The sequence below is a fragment of the Alligator mississippiensis genome, chromosome 1 (genome assembly GCF_030867095.1).
Source record: "Alligator mississippiensis isolate rAllMis1 chromosome 1, rAllMis1, whole genome shotgun sequence".
In the NCBI taxonomy this organism is placed as follows: Eukaryota; Metazoa; Chordata; order Crocodylia; family Alligatoridae; genus Alligator; species Alligator mississippiensis.
This window is the reverse complement of record NC_081824.1, coordinates 9480669-9502221: the sequence shown is the minus strand read 5'-3', so window position 1 is coordinate 9502221 and position 21553 is coordinate 9480669. Positions and strand designations below refer to the sequence as shown.

The following is a 21553-nucleotide window of genomic DNA, read 5'->3' as shown; positions in this document are numbered from 1 at the left end:
ATTTGTCAAAAGGAAAACTTTGAGGTGACTTGATTACAGAAGAGCCTCTCCCAGTGGAAAAGACCAGATACCAAAAGGCTCTTTATTCTGACAAAGACATTAAAAACAGGAGCCAAGGACCAGAGGCTGAAACCAGACAAATTCAAAATAAGATTTAGGCATAATTGTTTAACAGTGATGGACCATTAGAACAAACTACGACGAGAAGAGCTAGATTCTCCATCTCCTGATATTTTTAGACTAGATACCTTTTGGAAAGAAATGCATTAGTCAAACACCATTGGTGGTAAAATGTATTGACCTCAGATATATAAAGGTTTAGGTATACAAGCATGATAGATAAGGGTGTCTTCTAGCCTTTAAGGCCATGAATCTTAATGTCTAAGATCTTCAGGGTGGAAACCTGCCTATAATGCACTATGTGCATCTCTGGCACTATATCAAACAGATTTAATGGATCTGAAGGCCAAAAGGAACCATTATGCCCATATAGTCTGACCTCCCATACAACACCAACCATGGCATGTAACCCAGAAATTATTGGACCCAGCCTAGCTGCCTGTGGTTGAAAAGAGACATGATTTTTGAGAAACTTTCTGCCTTGTGGTTGAAAAGAGGCATGATTTTTGAGAAACTTCCTCCCTTGACTTAAGGACTCTTAAGTTTGGGCTTTTCAACTTCTCAGAAGCTGGGGAATATTATGTCCCAAGGGCCACATCCATGGGGGTTACTGGCTCCCTTGCTACTGCACTGTCTCACTCGCTGGACTGCAGAGCCCTGGACGTGCTGTTCCAACCCCAGGGACAGGCAGTGCAAACTGGAGGAGAAAGAGGGACCTGGGCAGCTCCAAGGGGTCCTTCCAGGCCATATGCAGTGCACAGGCCACCTGCTGGAGAGTCCTGCTCTAAGTGGTGGAAAACTTATTACATCTCCTGGAACTTGGCCTGGTTAAATACTCTTATTTGGTTAAATACTCTTGGTTAAAAACTAATGATCACCACCACCATCACCTTTCAATGCTATGAAGCATACTTACCGACCACTACATCCTTCTGGTGATGGGGAGGCAGACCACATCAGCATTAAAGTATCAGTTGGTATATCCAGGACATCCTGAAGCTCCCCAGTCTGATGAGCAATGATGAGAATACTGGCCAAGCTTTGCAGCCTTTCATCAGACAAGGAAGAAACAAGGCTATTTCTCACAAGGCTTGGTGGGTCCCCAACTTCGATGATCATCACACTTGATGAGGTCGCTGTACCAGAAGGCCGTAGCCTCCTCATGCTCGTTGGCCCTGCCCAAGTGTTCTCCCCGTCATCCCTGCTATGAAAAGCCATGCAAGATGTCATAGTTGGACACAGACGTGTCCTCTTTCTGGCATTGGCTGAGATAACCTTTAATGTGCTCTCACTCCCTGCCCCATTGTGAACTATTCTGACCAGTTCATGGCCAATCTGTAAAAAATCAGCCAGGTGATGGACCACATTTATCTGCTCCTCCTCTCCAATGGTTGTGGTTATGGTAAAAGCAATAAGAAGGGAATGTCTTGTGTAGATTTCTACAGGTTCATCTCCATGAAGCAAGATGTACAGAAGGTTGTCCTCAAAGCTGAAATAGTTGGTGCCTGCCACAGCATCAGATGAAACAAAAGATGAGGTGGATGGGATGTATTTTCCTTGCCTGAAAACGTGAAGGCTTTGGGGTTCATTGTAGAATACAGCTAGGAAAAGTCTGGTAAAGCTTTGGCCACTATTGAGGTGGAGTCTCATGGTCAAAGGTGTTGGACCAGCAAAGCAAACCTTAGTGAGCTTGTTGGATGGCAAGACAGAATAAAATGACTGTGGATGTCCTGAGGAGCAGCAAGATGAATGTGAAGCTGATGCACTGAAGGACTCCACAAAACTGCCAGTCACTGACATCACTGGAGATGGCCTCTCTCCATCAGCATCTACTTCCAAGCTTTCCAGGATCAAAAGTGCATGGTCTGTCTCCTTGCAGAAGTAGCCTTGGGTTGAGGGCTTGTAGACACACTTGCTATCTTCTCTGTATATACCTGTTTACAAACAACAAAAAGGAGAGGGAGATCTACCATGCCAAGATGCCACCTAATACCGAATCGTGTTGATGGCATATATTCCCAATTCAGTGCTGTTACGTATACTTGATGCCAAGAACTGTTTCTCTCAAACAGCCTGATTCAAATCATTGCTCTTTTCACAGATTCACAGAAGTTTAAGGCTAGAAGGGACCTCGTGGGATCGTCGGGTCCAGCCCCCCTGCTGCGAAACAACCCCAGCAAGGTGTGTGTTCTTTAAGAGGCTCTTTATATTGCAATATTGTTTCCCTCCTTGCTTCACATGCAAAATCATCCCTTGTACTGGCTTGAATTGTCCTAAAAAACAGCTCATGAATTGGAACAGCATACTGGTAAGATGCTTCAAGGAACATCCCCAGAAAGCCCTGGGGCCTTTTTTCCCCTCTCTGCCAGAAACTGGAACTAAATTGCTACTTTAGCCAGCTATTAACCTCTTCCTGCCTTCTTTCCCACCCTTGCACTGATTAGCTCTATGGGTCTTTATATTGTGGGGTGCAGCCAAGCCCTGAATATTACCTGCCTGTCCTGCCTTTCACAGTCCTGTGCATTTTCACAGTGCCTGGAAGCAAGACCTGGGCAGCCTGTATAGAGTTAAAAGCAAAAAACTTCCTCCTTCTTACATGTCTCCAATTCTGACTGACACCTAGCCAACTATGATCCCCTTCTTTGTTCCCAGCCTGCTTGTGGGGAAAATAAGACCCTGGAAAAAAACCAGGAAAGATAGTTAGAGATATAAAAAGAGACACTGGATTGATCCAGTGAAGAAGTCAGAACAGAAGCACAGAATTATACAAGGAAGGGGGAAATGAAGCAAATAAGACCCTCCTATTTGCTTCCCCTCATGACATACGGTGGTACCTAATGAGAGGTCAGACATTGAGATGGACAGAATGACCCACCAGTTTATAACTGTGTAACTCTCTGCCATGGGAAAGCCACAGTCTGATAATGAGACTACTGTGCAGCCTCCTGTGGATGTTATCCCTGCATTCACATGCAGGGTAACATCCACAGCATGATACTCATGCTGGCTTGCTCTTTATGCCTGGATTGTGGAAGTGCCTTTAAGTCAAAGGGGCTCTTCAGATGGGACCAGTTAGTAGACCCTTTCTGTGCACATCACAGAGGAAAGCAAAGAGAGCACTTGGAAAGTCAGCTATTTAAGACTCAGCTTGACAAAGATGTAGTTGGGGCTGGTCCTGCTTGGAGCAGGGGGTTGGACTAGATGTGACCTCCTGAGCTCCCTTCCCACCCTCGTTTTCTATTATTTTAGGACTCTCTATTTGGACATTGAGCGGCCAGTGTTGTTCCTTCATCAGTCCAAGTGCTTGGTTAACACTAAATGCAAGAGGGCGCGAGGAGAGGAGAGGGAAACAGTTTTGTTTGGAAGCACTGCACCAATAAGAGCTATTCTTTATTATCTCGAAGTGTAGGGGACATGCACAGTACAGCAGGCAGGCCACAAAGCCTGACCGATCTTATCATTTGCTCTCCCAGAAACATCCAAGTCATCCTCCCCCGCCCTTCCCATGACATTTCTCTTGTCTATAAATGGGACTTGCTTGTATTTTATCATCCCTAGGACTTTCCTTTGCCCTGTTCCTTTCCCAGCCAAGCTGGGTTGTGGGGTCGCAGTTACTTTCCCCCCGTCCCCCTCCCTTCACCTTCTTCCAAATGGCCTTATCTGCCAGTCACAATTTCTGTGGCCTGCAATTTCGATCACTTTTAAATGAAACCCATGCTGGCCTTGGTAATCATAATGTCATTTACAATTTACCACAAAACACGTTTATTCAGTTAGTAGCACATTGGAGAAAGAGAACTCCATATGAACTCGCCGCTGAAGGCCTAATCTGATTATTTCCTCATGAAAATCCAAGCAGGGGTGCTTGTAAGAGAGGGCTGGGAGAAGCAGGGAAAAGTGAGGCCTGGTCACAGCTGACTCTCATAATCAATGCGAATAGATAAGTGACATGGCGTGTCAGGGGCAGCAGTTAATCTGCCCCGGGGCTTTCCTCTAAAGAAGGCCAGAGTGGACAGGACTTAATAAATACTGAGTGACCACTGAATATTGGGCTGACATGGGCTATTTACATTGGAGATGAACAATAACAGTGATAAATTCCAGAAGCCCTCTTTCTAAATGGGTGAAATTAGATTAAACAGGTTATATTTGTGTGTGCATGTGTGTGTGTGCAAGAGAGAGAGAGAGGGAGAAAGAGAGAGAAGTTGCATGGGAGAGAGAAAAGGGAGAAGAAAGGTGTGCAGGGTGTGAGAGGGAGATAAGAAGGGACCAAGTGTGAGCATTTTTGTGTATATAAATGCATCTTGGAAAGAAAGAGAGAGGAAAGTGTGTGTGCTTACATCTAGTAGGGAGAGAAAGTCCCATGTGAGACAGGGGTGTCAGGGACCCCTGCGCATGCGTGACATAGCGGTGAGAGTGTGCGCTCGCCTGGCCTATCTATTTCTTTCCCTTCAGACAATAAATTCCCCCCTTTTTTTTGCACATTCACAACCCTTCATATCAAGTTTGTTATTTTATTTTATTTTATTTAATTTATTTTTATTTTTATGTTTTAAACACCCAGGTTGCTTCCAGGGCTTCTGACAAATATTAACTTCGTGTCAATATTTGTCCTTCCTGTCGTGAAATGAGGATTTTCCACCTCATTTCACATTTGAAAAGAAAAATATGCCGAGGGGGTGCACTTTGCTTGGGAAAAAAAAACCAAAAAAACAACCCAACAAACCCAACGACAACAACAACAACTCATATCCTTTATTTAGAAAAATGGATCAAGGCGTAGGAGGGAAGAGTATTTTTTTAAATAGATGTTTTGACTTTAAGGCACAGAAATGCCTTGGCAGGCCTCCTGTATCCGTTCCCTATTTCCTCAACACCACAAATAAATAAATAAACAAATGCTAAAGTTAAAATTGAATGAAATACATCAACATTAATGATTTTCCCCTTCAGGTTAACACCACCATTTCCTTCAATAATTTTTACCCATTTCATGATGGATTTCACAATTCATGGTACAAGGGGGAGGGAAAAAAAAAAAAAAATATATATATATATATAGGCAATTTTTTGACAAAAACAAAAAGGTGGCATCAGTTTTTGCTGCTTTGCTTTTTATCAAAATAAAATAAATCTCCCGCAATTTTCTTTCCATCTGACTGGATTCGCCCGTCGGCCGTTTCTAATTTAACTACAATTATTGTTCCAAAAATATAAAAGGTAGTGAGGACAAATGGGTCAGTGTGTGGAAACTGCAATTCGCTGGCCTTGGGCTGTCCAGCATGTATCGTTGCTGAAGGGGAAATACGTCTCGGCATGAACGGCTCCTTTTGACCTGCTGACATCCGAATGTGCAATAAAAAGGACCCAACGTTAGGACCCTAGAAATCTAACAGGACGAGAAAGTGAAATGAAGGTGCCATTATGCACTTTGCCTCTATGGTTTCGATGGCCTCACATTTCCCATTCTAAATTTTCACTGCAACACGTTCTGTTTTATCCCTGCGGGGGCTCTGCTGCAGCTAATGGCCCTAGAGGCATTGATCAACTCTATACACATACAAGTGACTCAATTCATGTGAGCAGTCCCATGGAGTTCAGTAGGTGCAGCTAGACCAACGCTGAACTCCTGAAAATGCCCCTGATTGCACACAGGTCTATAAATGAACATAAGCATCTATGTGCAGGAGCCGGTACCAACATGGGAACCTGTTTGGCCTCTTATAGATGAAGGTGTGCACAACTTTGGGCCAGGATGCATGTTTGTTTGCTCTAGAGTGTAGAAACAATTGTGATTGAATACATGTCTGAAACACTTTTTTGCACACATTCCCTCACTGGTATGCATGCATGCACACCATGATAAATCAATGCATATACTTGCACAGATATGTATATATGCCGGGAAATAAACAACTAAGAATATTAAATCCTTTGGTTTGGGGCTTTTTTCATACCGTTTTTGGCTTTAACGGTATGTGCAATAGTCTGGGCACATAATATCATTATCTGCTATCTGCATAATTATTTATGTGCATTATTCACATTGTTTATTCATTGTGATAGCATCCAGCTTCAGGGCTCTGTTTTGCTAGGTACTGTACAGAAAGGATAAGCAACACACATACATGTCAGAGTATGCTAAATCGCATCAACAAGTCAAGAGCAAATAATAGACTTGCCTGGCTCTAAGCAGCCCACATAGAGTAATACATTGTTCCTGACCTTGAAGCCAGCTAGACCCTACCTTACTCACACTTTGGCCAAAAGTGGGACAGAATGGCATATCTGGAGATTACAGAGCCTGTGGCCCTATCAGACCAGATGCACTGAAGCTCACGTGCTGTAGTGTTACAGGTGGTCAGTGCACAGGAACATAGGACCACAGTGGTATAAGGGATCCCTCAAGTCAGCAAACCCACCCATTCAATCTGACTGCATTGCTGTATCTGAGGTGGGGAAGGGGTCATTGCTGGAACATTTTGATTTCATGTACTCTGGCCTTCAGAGTTGCTCTCATTTACACCGGGACTCTTCTTACAGCCCAGCATTCACATGGTATGAATATGGGACTGGGATCTCCTTCCCCTCCCTTTCTTGATGTTGCAGTCTCTCCCCTGAGAGGTTCAGCTCACAGTCTAGCTGGATCTCCTGTCACCTGGAAGACTGAGATTTTTTATGACCTAAAACTCCCCTGCTAGTTGCAGATCATTAATATATCCTACTAGCTCGCCTTACAGCAACATCACCTAGCATGAGTCTTTCCAAACAATAAGGCAGTCATGAGGCTGGTTTAAAAAAAAAAAAAAAAAAAGGTTAAAAAGGGAATGAAAGGGAATGAAAGGGTTGGGAGCCTTTAGACTCTGCTCCCTTCACACTCCCAAGCTTCTCTCCCAAATCACAAGCTTAACACGTGTGACTTGTGACTCTTGTGGAATCACTTGACTAGGAGCTGCAGCTTTGGTCCCGTGGCCTCTGGAACCAAAGTGGGCTTACGTACACTGGGTGTGTCTACATGTGCATTTACGCTGGCTTAAATTTACTGTGCAGTAAATTACAGTGTAGTAAGTGGGAATAGGACAGCATCTACATGTGCAGGCATTAAAGCGCATTAATGCTGTGTGTGGACTGATTCGGGACTAAATTTAGTCCTTGCATTTGCCACTTATGCCAACTTCAGTGTAAATTTGATACCTTCATCATGCAGGTATCAAATTTAGACCCAATTAGTTACTGTGTAGTAATGCACATGTAGACACCTTGCTGTGCAGTAACACTATGTGTGGACTGACTTGGGACTAAATTTAGTCCCATTAGTCCCAAATCAGTCTACACACAGTGTTACTGCACAGTAACGTGTCTACATGTACGTTACTGCACAATAAATAATCGGGTGTAAATTTGATACCTGCATGGTGCAGGTATCAATTTTACACTGAAGTCAGCATAAGTCGCCATATTTACTGCACGGTATTGGCATCCATGTGTAGACACATGCCCGTATTATGCCGTATTTTTGGCACAGATACACCCAGTGAGGCCACTCTGTGCTCAGCCCCAATAGTTGTGCTTAAGTGCTCCAAAGACAGATGTGGAGAGTGTGGGGAGAGGGACAAATCCAGAGCATCTTAATTTCTAAGTCTGGAAAGATCTGTAAGTGCAGGAAGGTAGGGCATGCTTGGCCTTGCCCTACCTAGGGCCTACTGCCCAGTGCAGACAAGCCCAGTGCTAGCATCTTAGTCTACTTATGCTGAAATAGCATGGGGGGGTGGGGGGCGCATTTCACCTCCATAGCTGACTGCTGGGTTTAAAGTCTTTGTGTCATGGATCCATTTTTTCTATGCATTTGTACAGCCCCTAGCACAAAGACCCCTGGTCATTGGGTAAGGCTCCTGCAAACTACCATTACATAAATAAGGACTACTGAACATGCCATCCCTCTATCCATGTTTGGTTCACCACACATGGCTCAAATAGTCAGGCGTGTTGTAGGAAGGGGGAAATGTCACCCTCAGAAAAGATACTTCAGAGGAACCACCTTGTTGACTATTTTCCCTGTTTTATTTGCCCTTGTTATTTTTCTGGGGAGCAATGACCCTGCAGTGGAAACAACACTGTGTTTCTCTTGCCTACCAAAACCCTTTCCCATTACGTTTCCCCTCAAGTAATCCCTGCCTTTTCTTTAGCTGTATTTAAAGCCCAGAAGGATTTTTTCCCCACTCCTCTTGACCACTAACCTTGTCTGCTGAGCTTCAGACAAACTGATACCGGTGGCTTAATTTAAAGGCAAGGGCCAGCGAACGGCATTCTTTACAACACAATTCCCGTCGCTGGCTCGCTCGCGCCCAGGAATGATAAACCTATCACCTCCATTGCAAAGCAGACCAGTAATTTCATTGGGATGCCAGACCTAAAAATGAATGTGGTTGTGCCATACACCGCTCTGAGCTGTGGATATAATGAGATTTGAATGGGAAGTCCCGGACACAATAAATCTGTGCCATATGTGACCATTTCCTGTGTCAGTTCCTTTCTCATAACCAGTGGAGGCTTCCCCCCCCCCACCCCCCGCCCCTTGCTTTCCCTTTCATGACCCCACACCAGGACTCTGAAATCTTTCATGGCTGCTTATCGGCCTGAGGCCTTTCCACAGCAGTTGCATAAATAAATGAGTTTGACAGCAAACATCATAACAGTTAGCAGTAATGTGTGCTCACCACAAGTGCCTGTACTGCTCACTGGAGAAATGGGAGAGGAAAGAGCTTGTTCTGTTACCACAAACAAAAGTATGTCCTGTGACAAGTGGTGAAAGAATTAGTCAAATAAACTTGAACTCGATTAAGGCTATTGTTGCCAGGTTTTATTAAGGAGTAAACGGTTCTCAGCTTCTCCCCTCCTGCCTGGCCTGCAGTTAAGTGCAGGGATAAATTGTCCTTTTCTTCTGTAAAAATAAAGTTTGAGAAGAAAACGAATACTCCACAATAAAATTCCAGGGAAATTCCAGGCGATTATTATTTTTGCCTCCTAATGAGAATAGTTTCTCAATGATGGGAACAGGCTTACACTATGAGTTCACAGATTCACAGACGTTTAGGGCTGGAAGGGACCTCGTGAGATCGTCGGGTCCAGCCCCCCTGCTCCAGGCAGGAAAAACTGCTGGGGTCAAATAACCCCAGCAAAGTGTGCAGAAGTGATTTCTTTTTTTTCTGGAGAAAGGTTTTGTTACCACAACTTTCCATTAGAGATCAATCAGAAACAAAATTGGACATAGAAACATCTGCAGACATTGGAGTTATCCAGGTTGGGGAGATGCCGCTTGTTTTCATGGACAATTTGGGAGAGAAAGTCTATTTTTGGGGTCCAATCATTTACAAGATACTTTTATTGTTTTGAAAACCCAAAAGTTTTATTTTTCAGGGGAAAAAAATATTTCAACTGAAATGACACATTTCCCAGGTTTTAGTTTCCCACTGAGAAACTAACAATGTTTGACCCAAACAACAGTTGTGAGTAACTATATTTGTTCTGCTGAAAAGTCATTTTTCCTTAAAAATATATATATTAGGCAAAAGCATTACAATAATCTGTAGTTTGCTTCCAGAACTGAAATACTAGTTACAGATGTGAATTGGCTGATTTATCACTATTCATTGTAGATTAAATTTTCAAAAGTGACAAGCAATTCGAGATGCCTCCACAACTTCTGAGGTTTTTTTTTAAAGCTTGGGGTTAAACAGAGGCACCAAAAACAGATATATATTTCCAAATTTAAGTCTACTTGTACTTAGAGGGTCCAACCAGGGATTATTAGATACCGATTGGTTAAAACAAATTACAATGAAAAGTTTCCCATTTATAATTTTCTTTTTTTGGGAACAGTCCCTGAACTGCAGGATTTTAAATGCTATTTAAATAATATACCACAACTAGTAAAACATCCAGAAAATGATGGCATAAGCAGATTTCACATGGATTAGCTGTGTACCCAATATTGCTTTGCCCCGATCTTATCCATGTCCTCTAATTTCCAACAACTTAAACTAAAAAGGAAATTAGGATACATCATGCATAGCCTTCATTTATGCCAACTAATATGACCAAAGCTAAGAAAAAATGTCACCACATTATTTTTCACGTTCACCGTTGAACTTCTTGGTTCTCTGTTGGACAAGAAATGTGTATAACTAAAATATTGTGAGAAAGATTATTGCTAGGGCACTTTCAGACACCCACTCATTTCCTGCAGGCTATGCTTTGTACAGACATGCAGTTTCTCCTGGGAGACACTTTGCTCTCCCAGGAGAAACCACGAGTATTCTGTTGTCAGGTTTTTTCTCCTGCATAAAAACGTCCACTCCATGAGAAAAATAAGCTACAATCTCTCTCAGCATTGAAATTTCTCTCCATTTTTCAGGGCCTCAATATTTGAATGTCTATACATGTGGTTCTTGGCACATTTTTCTACCATGAGAACAAACCTGGGAGAATTCTCCCAGATTATTTGAATGTGTGTATGCAGCCTATGAGCCTGAGGTTTTCATAGAGAATTAAGAGTCTCCTGGCCTTTTCCCCATCTACGTGTTACCTTTGAGTAAGTTCCAGCAGTGCAGGTTTGAACAGGTTCATTAAACCTTCTCAACATATACACCAGTGGTTTGGTGGTAAAGGTTTTGGATTAAGATGTAGGTGAACCACATTTATTTCTTGGCTGTGCTGTAAAGTTGCTATGATTAAGCAAGACACTTCCTCTCTCTGTACCCCAGGTTCTCATTTATAGGGGACTTTTCAATTCAGACTGTAAGCTCTTTTAGACATGGACTGCTTTTTACTATTTTTGTGCCCAGCACCTAGCACAACAAGGCTGTGATACTGGTTGGAGTCTTTAGGTGCGAGCATACTATAACTATTCACTCAAAGGTGTTTAATGGGATAGTTACACAACCACCAGGTATGTGTCCCAGCCACATAATCTCACCCTGAGCTGCAGAACCAGTCATTGGGGGGGGGGGGGGGGGTGCAGGAAAGAAAAAGATGTGAGCAACTCTCTCTTCTCAAGGGTCTAGGGAAAACATGCCATCAGCCACTGATGCAGTGATAGCATCCACCATAGAATCAAAGACCTGGATGGGATCTCAAGGGTCATCTGATTTAAGCCCCAGCAGAAATGCAGCAATGATATTCTAAACCATGCCTGTTCAGTGCTTATCCAGCATCTTCTTGGAAACCTCCAGTGATGGGGATTCTACAAATTCTCTGGGCCATGGCTGCCATGCTCTTCGGACCATCTAGTGCCATGCTCTTCAAAAAATAAAGATACTTTTCCTGAGATTGGATCTAAGATTTGCTTTGCTGCAATTTCAAACCATTGCATTCTTTCCCGCCCCTTGTGGCAATGGAAAACAGTTTTTTTTTTTTGTATGGCAGCCTTTCAAATATTTGAACACTACTATCACATGCCCCACACTTAATCTGCTTTTCTCTAAGCTAAACATACCTAGCTTTCTTATCCTTTCTTTGTATGACTTGCTTTCCGATACCTCTATCATTTTTCTTGCTTGCCTCTGGAACCTCTCCAATTTCTGAACATCTTGCTTGAAAAGCAAAGCCCCAAACTGTACCCAATACTCTAGATTAGGCTTAGCCAGCACTGAGTAGAGGGGCACTATCACTCCCCCTGTCTTAGACCTAAAATTCCTGCTGATGCAAAACAACTCTTGCTTTTATTTTTTTGCATCACACTGCTGATTCGTGACAAGTATGTGATCCAACAAATCCCCCAGATCCTTTTCAGTAACACTACTACTTTGCCAGTTATCCCCCCATTCTGTATTTGTGCATTTGGTTAGTCTCAATAGCAGATTCAGGAGTGGTTATGGCCACACCTCCCTTTGGCCATGTTGCCCATATGCAGTGAGCTCTATGAGCTCACCAGCTGGTTGGTGCAGGTTCTTACCAGAGCCACTACTTTAGTGCATCTTCAGAGAAGGGGATGAGTGCTGCTGTTGCTCATCCCCCCTTTTACTCTGCTGCTGAATTCAGCAGGATAGGGGGAGGGAAAACAATAGTGTGCTCACTCCCCGGGTTTTGGAGCTGCACCAAAAAGCTGTCTCTGGCCAGAGCCCATGGTGATCAGCTGATGAATGCTCACCAAGTGGTGAGCTCAGAGCTCACTACACATGCACAGCACAGCCAAAGGAGGGTGCAACCACACTACCTAACCCCCCTGGAACCTCACCCCCCTGGATCCACCTTGGTTCTTCTTCCTGAACTGTAGCATCTGATACTTAAATGCACTGAACTTATAGTAGCTAGCTAGGGTCAGGAGGGACCTGAACAGATCATCCAGCCTGACCCCCTGCCACAGGCAGGAACTTAATTCTGTTAACTCTAGCCCAGCTTTCCAATTGATCAGCCCATGTGGAGTATCATAGATACATGCATGCCAAATCTTTGCCTACCAAGACTTCCTACAGAACTGACAGACCTGGAATCTAACATTTCCTATGTCCTGCAGAAATAGAGCATCGTGTTCAAAGGCCCTCGGTAATGGACGCTAATGTAGGAATTCCTGCATTAGATCAGCCTTCAGCAGAAAGGTAGATGATATGGGGTAAAGACAATCACCATTATTTTAGGTTACTCTAGGAGAGAGACGTCTAATGCCATTTCTTGTAAGGTTTAATATTGCTCCCCACAGTACATATGACAAATAGAAATAGTGCCCCCATCCTTCATGCCCCACTGTTCTGCACAGACTCCTTCACCAATGAGTATGAGGGTTTTATAATGTATCTGCACCTGGTCGGGATTACTCTGAATAGGTTGGGATCACCCTAAACTGAGCCCTCTTCATTCTACTTAGTGCACTGACAAAGCATGGCAACAATTCAAACTCATGTTCAGCTTGCCCAATTCTGTTTCACTGGGTGTCCAAACCTGAGCCTGAATCAGGTTCACACATAGAGACTATGATGCTTGAGTAAGAAAAAGTCTAAAAGCAAGCAAACAAGAAAGAAAGAATGAAAGAAAGAGAGCATGTTCAACTCTAGTGTTATAAATCAGACATCCATGCTCTTCACATCTGGTGGAGTGTCTATCTATTTCTGCATCTTCCACTGCTGATCATTTCAACAACGTGTGTACCCTGACCAGCTCTTACAATTGGCCTTTGAAAAAGCTTGGGCCTGGACCCAAACTGCAGCTGGCCTCTGTATCTCCATGGTCTGACCCAAACCCTTGAATTCAGACCTGGCCTCCCATTTGAAAACCTTGGGAAAGAACAACAAATTATACAGTTCTTTTCATCTCTAGCCTTTAGAAATGTTGCAGGCATTGAGGGAACAAAGGGCTGATTCTAAGCAGCAGTTCCAGGAAAATCAGGAGGATCTGTTTTGATATTCACAGCACATATTCCTAAAATATCACTGCATAATCAACAGAAATCACAAGTGCATCCACTGCTTGAGCTCTGCTGGACACGGGAAAACAAAAACTCAAAGATGATGTAAACCAGTGAAGCCTCTGATGTCACATGCTAGTTTCAACAAGACCTTCAAGTCAAAAAGCATGAGTGTGCATGACTTCCTCTTCACATATGCTTGTCCACACAACTGGCTCTCAAATGATTTCAGTGACCGGACTAATGCCTGATCCTTCTCCCACCAAAGTCAACCAAACACCTCTGCTGGACAAGGTCAGATTCTCCAAGATGACACTGAACATCTTCAATGATCAGCACAAATATTCATTAGTTAAGCTCATACCCTCCTAGTACCCATTGAGGCTGAAGACTAGTGAGGTGATGTATAATAAAGCAGGGAATATAACCAAAAATGCTGTCCTTGTTTGCTTTATCTACTATACCACGCTCCCTTTGCATCTTGCCCAGACTTTCTAGTGAGAAACCTGAAACTGCAGACAACCCAAGGAGTTCTGGGCAGGGAGTATATTTAAAACTCATTTTGCCTAATGTTGTCTTCTACAATTGAGAAGTAATCAGGAAAGACATGAAAATAAATAGACAAGCAAGAGGCAAAATGAAATATGAAGTGGCTAGAAAGCAGTGTATTCTCTAATGTATTTTTTCCCAGTTTATTATTGTAAAAGCCCAGAGCAAAAGAACAGCTTTGAAGAGTCTTTTGTTAATAGCAGCAAGGCTGTCTTTTTATTTTTCTTAACTTTTTATTTATTAACCATGTTGCACAAGGCACTTCTATAAATGATGGCTAAGTTCTGGTTACATGAGTTTGTTTAGTCTGAAAACATCCCAGTCTGCAACGGGAGAGACAAAGTAGTGCAACGGCCCACTGTCTAGTGCTCGAAGGGTTTCAAAACCAAAGTCCACTTGCTGTTCTATTTTTGCCCTCTAATTTCTGGTGAGCAACTTATTCCACTTTTTTTCTTCCTTTGGTTGGTTCAAAATCACTCCTGCTGGGCTCTGTTCTCCACTTCCAGAGCTTGGAGTTCCAGTCACTTAGATTGGCTGAGGTTTGGGCATTGTGCGTGGAGTCTGTGGACATGCTGGAGCAACTAAGGACCGTTTATAATGCAAGAACAAGGCCCTGGAAGTTGCTGGGCAATCATGGATATGAAGAATGCTCAGCATCTTGGAAAATTCAGCAGTAGGTGAAAAGACTGTAACTCTAAACCTGTTCATTTGTCTAGCTTAGTCCGGTTCAAGTCCAATTTCATCTCTCTGGTCTGGTCCAATTTCATCATCCCCTGGCATTGCCAGACTGAATTACACCGGTGGTAAATCTAGACTAGTATCTTGTCCTGGAGGCTGGCAAGAACCAGACACCAGAAACCTGCAGATAGTTCTGGAAACATAGAGTCAATGTAAGCCACAATTAAGGAGTCAATGTAAGCCACATGCTACAATGTGTCTTGTGTCAGGCATGTTGTGCCCCACTCCACTCCTATGGTTATCAGTCCTAAGCAACATTGCTCCCCCTCACCTCCACTGCACAAATGCTGAAGTAAACTTACTAGCCAGACTCCAGGATAATCCTACGCTGCCAGTGCACAGGGACATATTCCACCCACCAATAGTTCAGCTCCCCACAAGATGCCCAATATGGTCCACATTTTCAAAACCCTTTGACTTTTCCTTATTTACTCAATGGCATGAAGAACGGTCAGCACAAGCACCAACCAATCACTACATCATCTCTGACCATACACTCAGTCGACCAGGATTTAAGTGGGCACACCATTTTTGGGCACTTCTCAACTGTTTTTGAACTGGACAGGTTCACTGTGCCTCAAATCTATACCAATGGGGCCTTCACAACGACAACAAATGTCCTTATGGACAAGTCCAAACCATGTCCCACATTGCTGACTTGTGTCCATCAATGATGATATCTGGTGGCCTTCAAGCTCTTCACACTGGTGATGACATTGCCTTAAGATAGCTGAAACAATATGCTGAAACTGCATGCACTATATAAATAAATAAGTCACAGAACGGTTACAACCTAGGTAAGGCAGTGCCAGATACCCACCTCGTGCACTATTTAAGTGTCCTGACTGAATCTTACAAGACGATCTTAATAAATTAGAAGCTATTTTGGGTCTCATGCCCCTTCTGAGAGAAGAGTGCTGTTGATTCCAATAATTGTGGGATTTGTATAACATGGACACTGGACTGAAACCATTTTCATTATGAAATATTTTTTATTCCAGGAACATATAGAAACCACATTCAGGTTCAGTAGGTCACTTTCTTAGGCATTTCCAGAATGGAGATAGGTGATTTGGATCAACCAGCTCTATTGTGATTTGGCAATGTCCAATCAAGATGGCCTTGTGGATTCAACTTTTGTCTTATGTGGGTCTTGAACAAAACTCCGGCTACTATATTTACCAACGGTTTCCACAGGAAGAGCTTTCAGGCTTCCAACTGGAGTGAATCCAATGGTTCTCAACTGTTTTTAACTCAAGGAACCCCCTCACTAGACCTAAGGCACCCCTCAAAAAATGCCAGCTCTCAGCTTTCAGTCATTTTTTAACTATGGGAAAAATACAGAGCCATTCTTCTGTTGCAAAGGACTCAGGAAGACTACAACAGGTTAGACTGTTTTTGACACTATGGATTCCTATTTGAAATCTTGAGTTTATTTTGAGAATCATGTGTAAGTGTTTGCACACCTAATAATACTAATATTGTGTGGCACCCTGAAGCACCCTCTAAAGGATCTCATGGCCCCCGCTGGGTGCTACATCACCCTAACTGAGGATTACTGTTCTAGTCCAAGCTCTAGGAAGCAGGTTAACAACATGCTTTCTGGTGTCAGAAATGAAACTAACTTTTACTCACATGCTGGTTTTCCCCCGAGGTTCAAGGGATCAGCTGACACATACTCACAAGCAGTCAAATCCCCTGCCCCTTTGAAATGTTACAATTGCTTCATCCATCCACAAAATGAACTTATAAAATAGCTTCAATTCACTTTCACTTTTATGGGTGTAAATGAAGTGGGGGTCGTCTGGAGCTATCACAATTACGCCATTGTGAAATCAAGGCAGAAGTAGAAGCGACCAAAGCTTGTAAAAGCAAACCATTTTTCTATTTAAGTAATCTACTCTACAGATAACTAAAATAGAAGTATCTTTACATCTCTTCTTCTCCCTTCACCACATTGGCAGGTTTTCTACCAGTTTACTTGGAAAATAAAGTGTGGATCTTTCCCCCTTTGATATCAATTAAGGGAGAGAGCTGGGGCCTATTTTAAAGACAGGAAATGGACTTCTTATGGGGTGCAAGTGCATTGCTAAAGCTCCTTAGCTCGTTTTTGTAAGATTCAGTTTCCTAGAAAAATGAAGAGAATACCTGAGGGAAAATACATTCAGATACATTTTAAACATGTTAGTTCTATTTCAAGAAACATAGTAAGATGATGGTAGGATGGCAAGAGAGGAATTCAAATAATCAGTAGTCCATGGACTGTGCTTTCCTGATCCAATGCAGTCTTCCTAGTTAAAATCTGGGAGTTGTTCTGAGTTTTCCCTAATGCTTAATACTAAAATTATTGATGTGTTTTCTGTAACGTGTAATTGCTGTTATTGTACATGTGTCTAGAGCACCCGGGGAGCTGAAATTGAAATAAATGAGCAAACAAAAATCATGCAATAGAAGGTCTCTGATGATATGGTAGGTGGGAAATACAGCATTTTCGCCAGCTAGGAGTGGGATTTCATACTGCTCTGATTGGTTTTGATAGAGAAAATCACAGGCTCATTGATTTTGAGGCTAGAAGATGGACCATTATGATCATGTAGTCTGAACTCGAGCCAGAGAGCTTTACCTAATAGGCAGGCACCGAGGCTCAAATTCAGCTCCTCTTTAGACAGGTAAGTAACACGCAGCTAAAGTTAGCAACACAAGTGGCAATTCCAGATGCTTAAATGAATTTTACATTTGATTTTTTCTCAGAGTGACCTGCTTTTCTCAGAAGGGACCTGCTCAGGCCACTTATACTCTGCTGTGATCCCATTCCACCTGGGAAGACACATAACCTCCATGTACATCCCTGAAATGTTAGTCACAGGCAAACCACAGTGAGTGATGATTCAAAGGAGAGGGATCTCTTACTTTTTGGTGCAATATCTTAATGGTGATGGAACTTGCCCGGGAAGCGGGACACCTCTGTTCTGGTCTATCCTTACCCGGCATGGTTTTGAACCTACATCTCCCACTTCCCCACAAGTGCACAAACACCATGCTGTGGGCTAGGCAGAGCCAAAGGGACCCTCCACAACTTCTGATGAAGTGACGGGACCCTCCACAACTTCTGATGAAGTGACGGGACCCTTCACAGCTTCTGATGAAGTGTCGGGACCCTCCACAACTTCTGATGAAGTGACGGGACCCTTCATAACTGATGAAGTGACGGGACCCTCCACAACTTCTGATGAAGTGACGGGACCATCCACAGCTTCTGATGAAGTGATGGGACCCTCCACAACTTCTGATGAAGTGACGGGACCCTCCACAGCTGATGAAGTGACGGGACCCTTCACAGCTTCTGATGAAGTGATGGGACCCTCCACAACTTCTGATGAAGTGACGGGACCCTTCACAGCTTCTGATGAAGTGATGGGACCCTCCACAACTTCTGATGAAGTGACGGGACCCTCCACAGCTGATGAAGTGACGGGACCCTCCACAGCTTCTGATGAAGGCTGGGGCAGGGGGTCGAACCTGATGATCTGTTTAGGTCCCTTCTGACCCTAAGTACTATGATACTATGACCCATTGGTCAGCCAAGAGGAGGAATGTATGTGTGACTAGACAGAAGACAAACGAGGAGCGAGACTCAGCGGGCGCATCTACACAAGACGTTTACCATGACTGATTAGCTCTGCAGTAAAATGCTGCTGTAGACTAATAAATAGGTCACAGTAGACTAACAAATGCCACCACAGGGTAGCCTTGCTAAACAAAAGTAGTACCCTGGGAGGCATTGTCTGCATCACAGCAGGGGGCTGGACTTGATGATCTTCGAGGTCCCTTCTAGCCCTAATGTCTATGAAATCTATGAACATGTGTAGTTGGGGACTGGGCTGGCTGGGCCATGAAGGTGCTTCAGTGCAGGATCTGCACTCTCTTGCCTGAGCCAACCCTTCCACAGCATGTTGAGCCTGCTCAAAGCAGCCTCTGGCTGGCAGCCTGCTCTGGAGGCTGCTGCAGATCATCCCCAGGCCACCTGCCAGCTAGGGCTGCTCCATTGAATCTCAACACGCTGCAGTCCTGGGTGCACATGCAGACGGCACACCCGGGAGCAATAAACTGCAGAGCAATAAGCTCCACAGTTTCTTGCTGCCCCCTAATGGCACGTGTAGTGAGAACAATGTTGCTCTCGAAAGGAGGGGGCCCTTCAGTTCAGGCCTCCGCCTCCAAAAGTTGAGAAGACTTTGATCTATCCACTATATCCCATGACTATTAAAGACAAAATGCAGAAATGCAACTGGGAGCAGGTGCACAGAAGGGAGCACAAGGCACCCATTCTCACATGGTAATCCCCATCTCGCTGGGCCACACTGTCTCCAGCTTGTGCTCCTTTTGGCTTCACACATCTTCCCCTGTTGTCTGCCTGTGTCAACAGGAGGGACATACAGTGCATTTGGGCCTAACTAGTCCATGGTCTGGTGATTATAGCACTGTGCTGGGAAGTTGGCCTCGATCCTGCATCTGCATGCAACTCCTGTGATGACAGAGCTATTGGGCTAAAATATCCTCCTCCTCTTCTGTTGCTTTTGAGACTTGTATAGCATTACAAACCTTTCTAGGGGAAGCAGAATCTAAAATCAATGAGAGGGGCCTGAAATGTGACTTATGCAGCTAAGGTTAGTTGCCTAAATGCTGTTGGCCCCTCTAAAAGTGGTGCTGGGATTTGGACCCAAGCCTATATTCATGCACAACTGACTTCACCTCCTTAGCTGCTGAATCCTGGCATTGTCCCAGTAAATTTAATGGAGAAATACCAATTTACACCAGCTGAAAATCTGCCCCAAAGAGTACATGCTCTTTCTCCCTAACACGCACAAGCACACAAAGAGAGAGAGAGAGAATAGATATGTTCTTTACATTAATTTAGGCAGACTAGAAACAGAATACTTTTCAGTAACACCAATTAGATATGGACTAATTTCTTTTCTGTGAAATAGCAGTAAGTAATTAATCAGAATTTTGATCACAACTCAGTTGGCAAGTCTAATTGCATTTGCCATTTTCCCAGAAAATATGAAATCATTATCTTTTTTGCTGGAGCCCCTCTCCCTAATCACCCACGGTGCTAGAAGCAAAATATTTCCAAGAACCCAATATTGTCACTATCAACCAGGAGCCTTAATACCTCTGGACTGGTGGTTAGTGAGTTCAGTCCATGGCTGTGTTTTATTTCAAGCTTCATCATCATCCTACAGTGAATACTTAGTGGCAGGCTGACTCTTGCCTGGGGGAGGGGGAATTCTGCCTTGTAAAATTATGAGAGAAAATGAAAGCTAGTAGCTCACCCTATTAAAAGCCTCTGGGAGGGCACACAAGACATCTGACCTTTGTACAATCATCCACCATGCATCCGAGGGGTACATGGACACGCTTAACACTAGACATTACTGTCCATCTCCGCCGTACAGAGTGGCTGGCAAGGAACGTTACGGTGACTGTATTTGATCGCTCTTATAGTCTCTCGGTCTAGTTTCCACAGCTCAGAAGAAACGAGCACTTGCCTGTTTAAACCCCAGGGTGTTTCTATCCCAGGCATAGTCTCTCAACAGTATCATTGTTTGCACTGAAGTACTGAGAAGGGGCCTTTATTGAGATCAGAGCTCACTTTGCTGCTAACCGGGCAACTGTAAGATGCCTTGAGACCTGAGGGTGTAAATACAGCAAAACAAAAGAAAGGGCATTGAAGTAATTCCTTTATATTGATTGGGAACCAAGGCACAGACCAAGCTAGGGGATGTCTACTGTGATGTTTAGGGGCAACCCTGAGGCCACCTTCCACCAGCCTCAGCCAAAAGAGTCCCCCTTTTTCCAAGTAATTTGAAGCCTGCACCAAAGCATCCACATTGTACTCATTTCTTGAGCATGGTGCTGAGCTGTATCCCTGGTTCCCTTGCAGACTTCCCTTGAATGGGTCTGCAGATTCCTTGCCCCTCCTTTTCAGCTTCTCTGCACTTATGAGTGGCAGGAAAAGGAAAGGGGGAGACAGAAAGACCTGCAGTCAGGAGCAAGGAATTGCGCGATGGCTGCTGGAAGACTTCTTGTGCTTGTGGTTTGCAGTCCGTGGATAAGGTCCCACCACACTGCAGACAGGGGAGGTGAGTAGGGCTAGCATTGACCTCTTAACTATCAGTTCAGCAAAGCTTCCAAGGTTTGAGCTGGACTGTTGCCATGGGTAAAGCTAAGGGCTTGCAATATAGATGGGCAGCAGGTCCGGACTTTGGGACAACCTTAATATTGATCCTATCTTCCAATCTTCAGCTTAAGTGAATTGACCAAGGTATCACAGGAAGTGTTTGCTACGGCTGGGACTGAAAGGCAAGGACCTTTGTTCTCTGCCAGCAGCAAAGGCCTCCTAGGATTTGGTGGAGATAAACAGTGGTGTAAGAAATAGATCCTGAATATCATTTGTGCCCAGCAGGGAAGTGCTTTTCAGGGTAGACACAAATGGCTGAGGCCAGCGCAGTGAGCACACACTGAAGCAGGCTTTGGGAGGGCCAGACTTCTTGGGATTTCCTTTCCCGTTTCATTGCCCACTTTGCATGGCCCTCACCTTCCAGCCAAGGCTCTCCTCTGAAGTCCATCAACCCCGTACCCTGGTTACCAGGAAGGGGGAGACTCAGGGGTAGTGGGCTAAGCCCCACAGGTTCAAACAACCTAGATCTCAGAGCCCTCCTGGCTCTCAAAAAATCCAAATGTTAC

At 43.9% G+C, this 21553-nt stretch overlaps 1 protein-coding gene across 12 annotated transcripts in view; it reads right to left on the bottom strand.

Annotated features, from left to right (window-relative positions):
• The window catches only part of PKHD1 (PKHD1 ciliary IPT domain containing fibrocystin/polyductin), a 389637-nt gene that overhangs the window by 37548 nt on the left and 330536 nt on the right, over window positions 1-21553 (bottom strand). For 9 of the 12 annotated variants that reach the window (XR_002091425.2, XM_019491318.2, XM_019491321.2 and 6 more), the window contains one exon: window positions 1037-2054. The exons of the other annotated variants lie outside the window; for them this stretch is intronic. Coding sequence is in view for 8 of the 9 variants with exons in the window: in XM_019491318.2 (XP_019346863.2) it covers window positions 1037-2054 (1018 nt within the window). In the remaining variant the exon portion in view is untranslated. The remainder of the gene's footprint in view (window positions 1-1036; window positions 2055-21553) is intronic. 12 annotated transcript variants of the gene reach the window in all.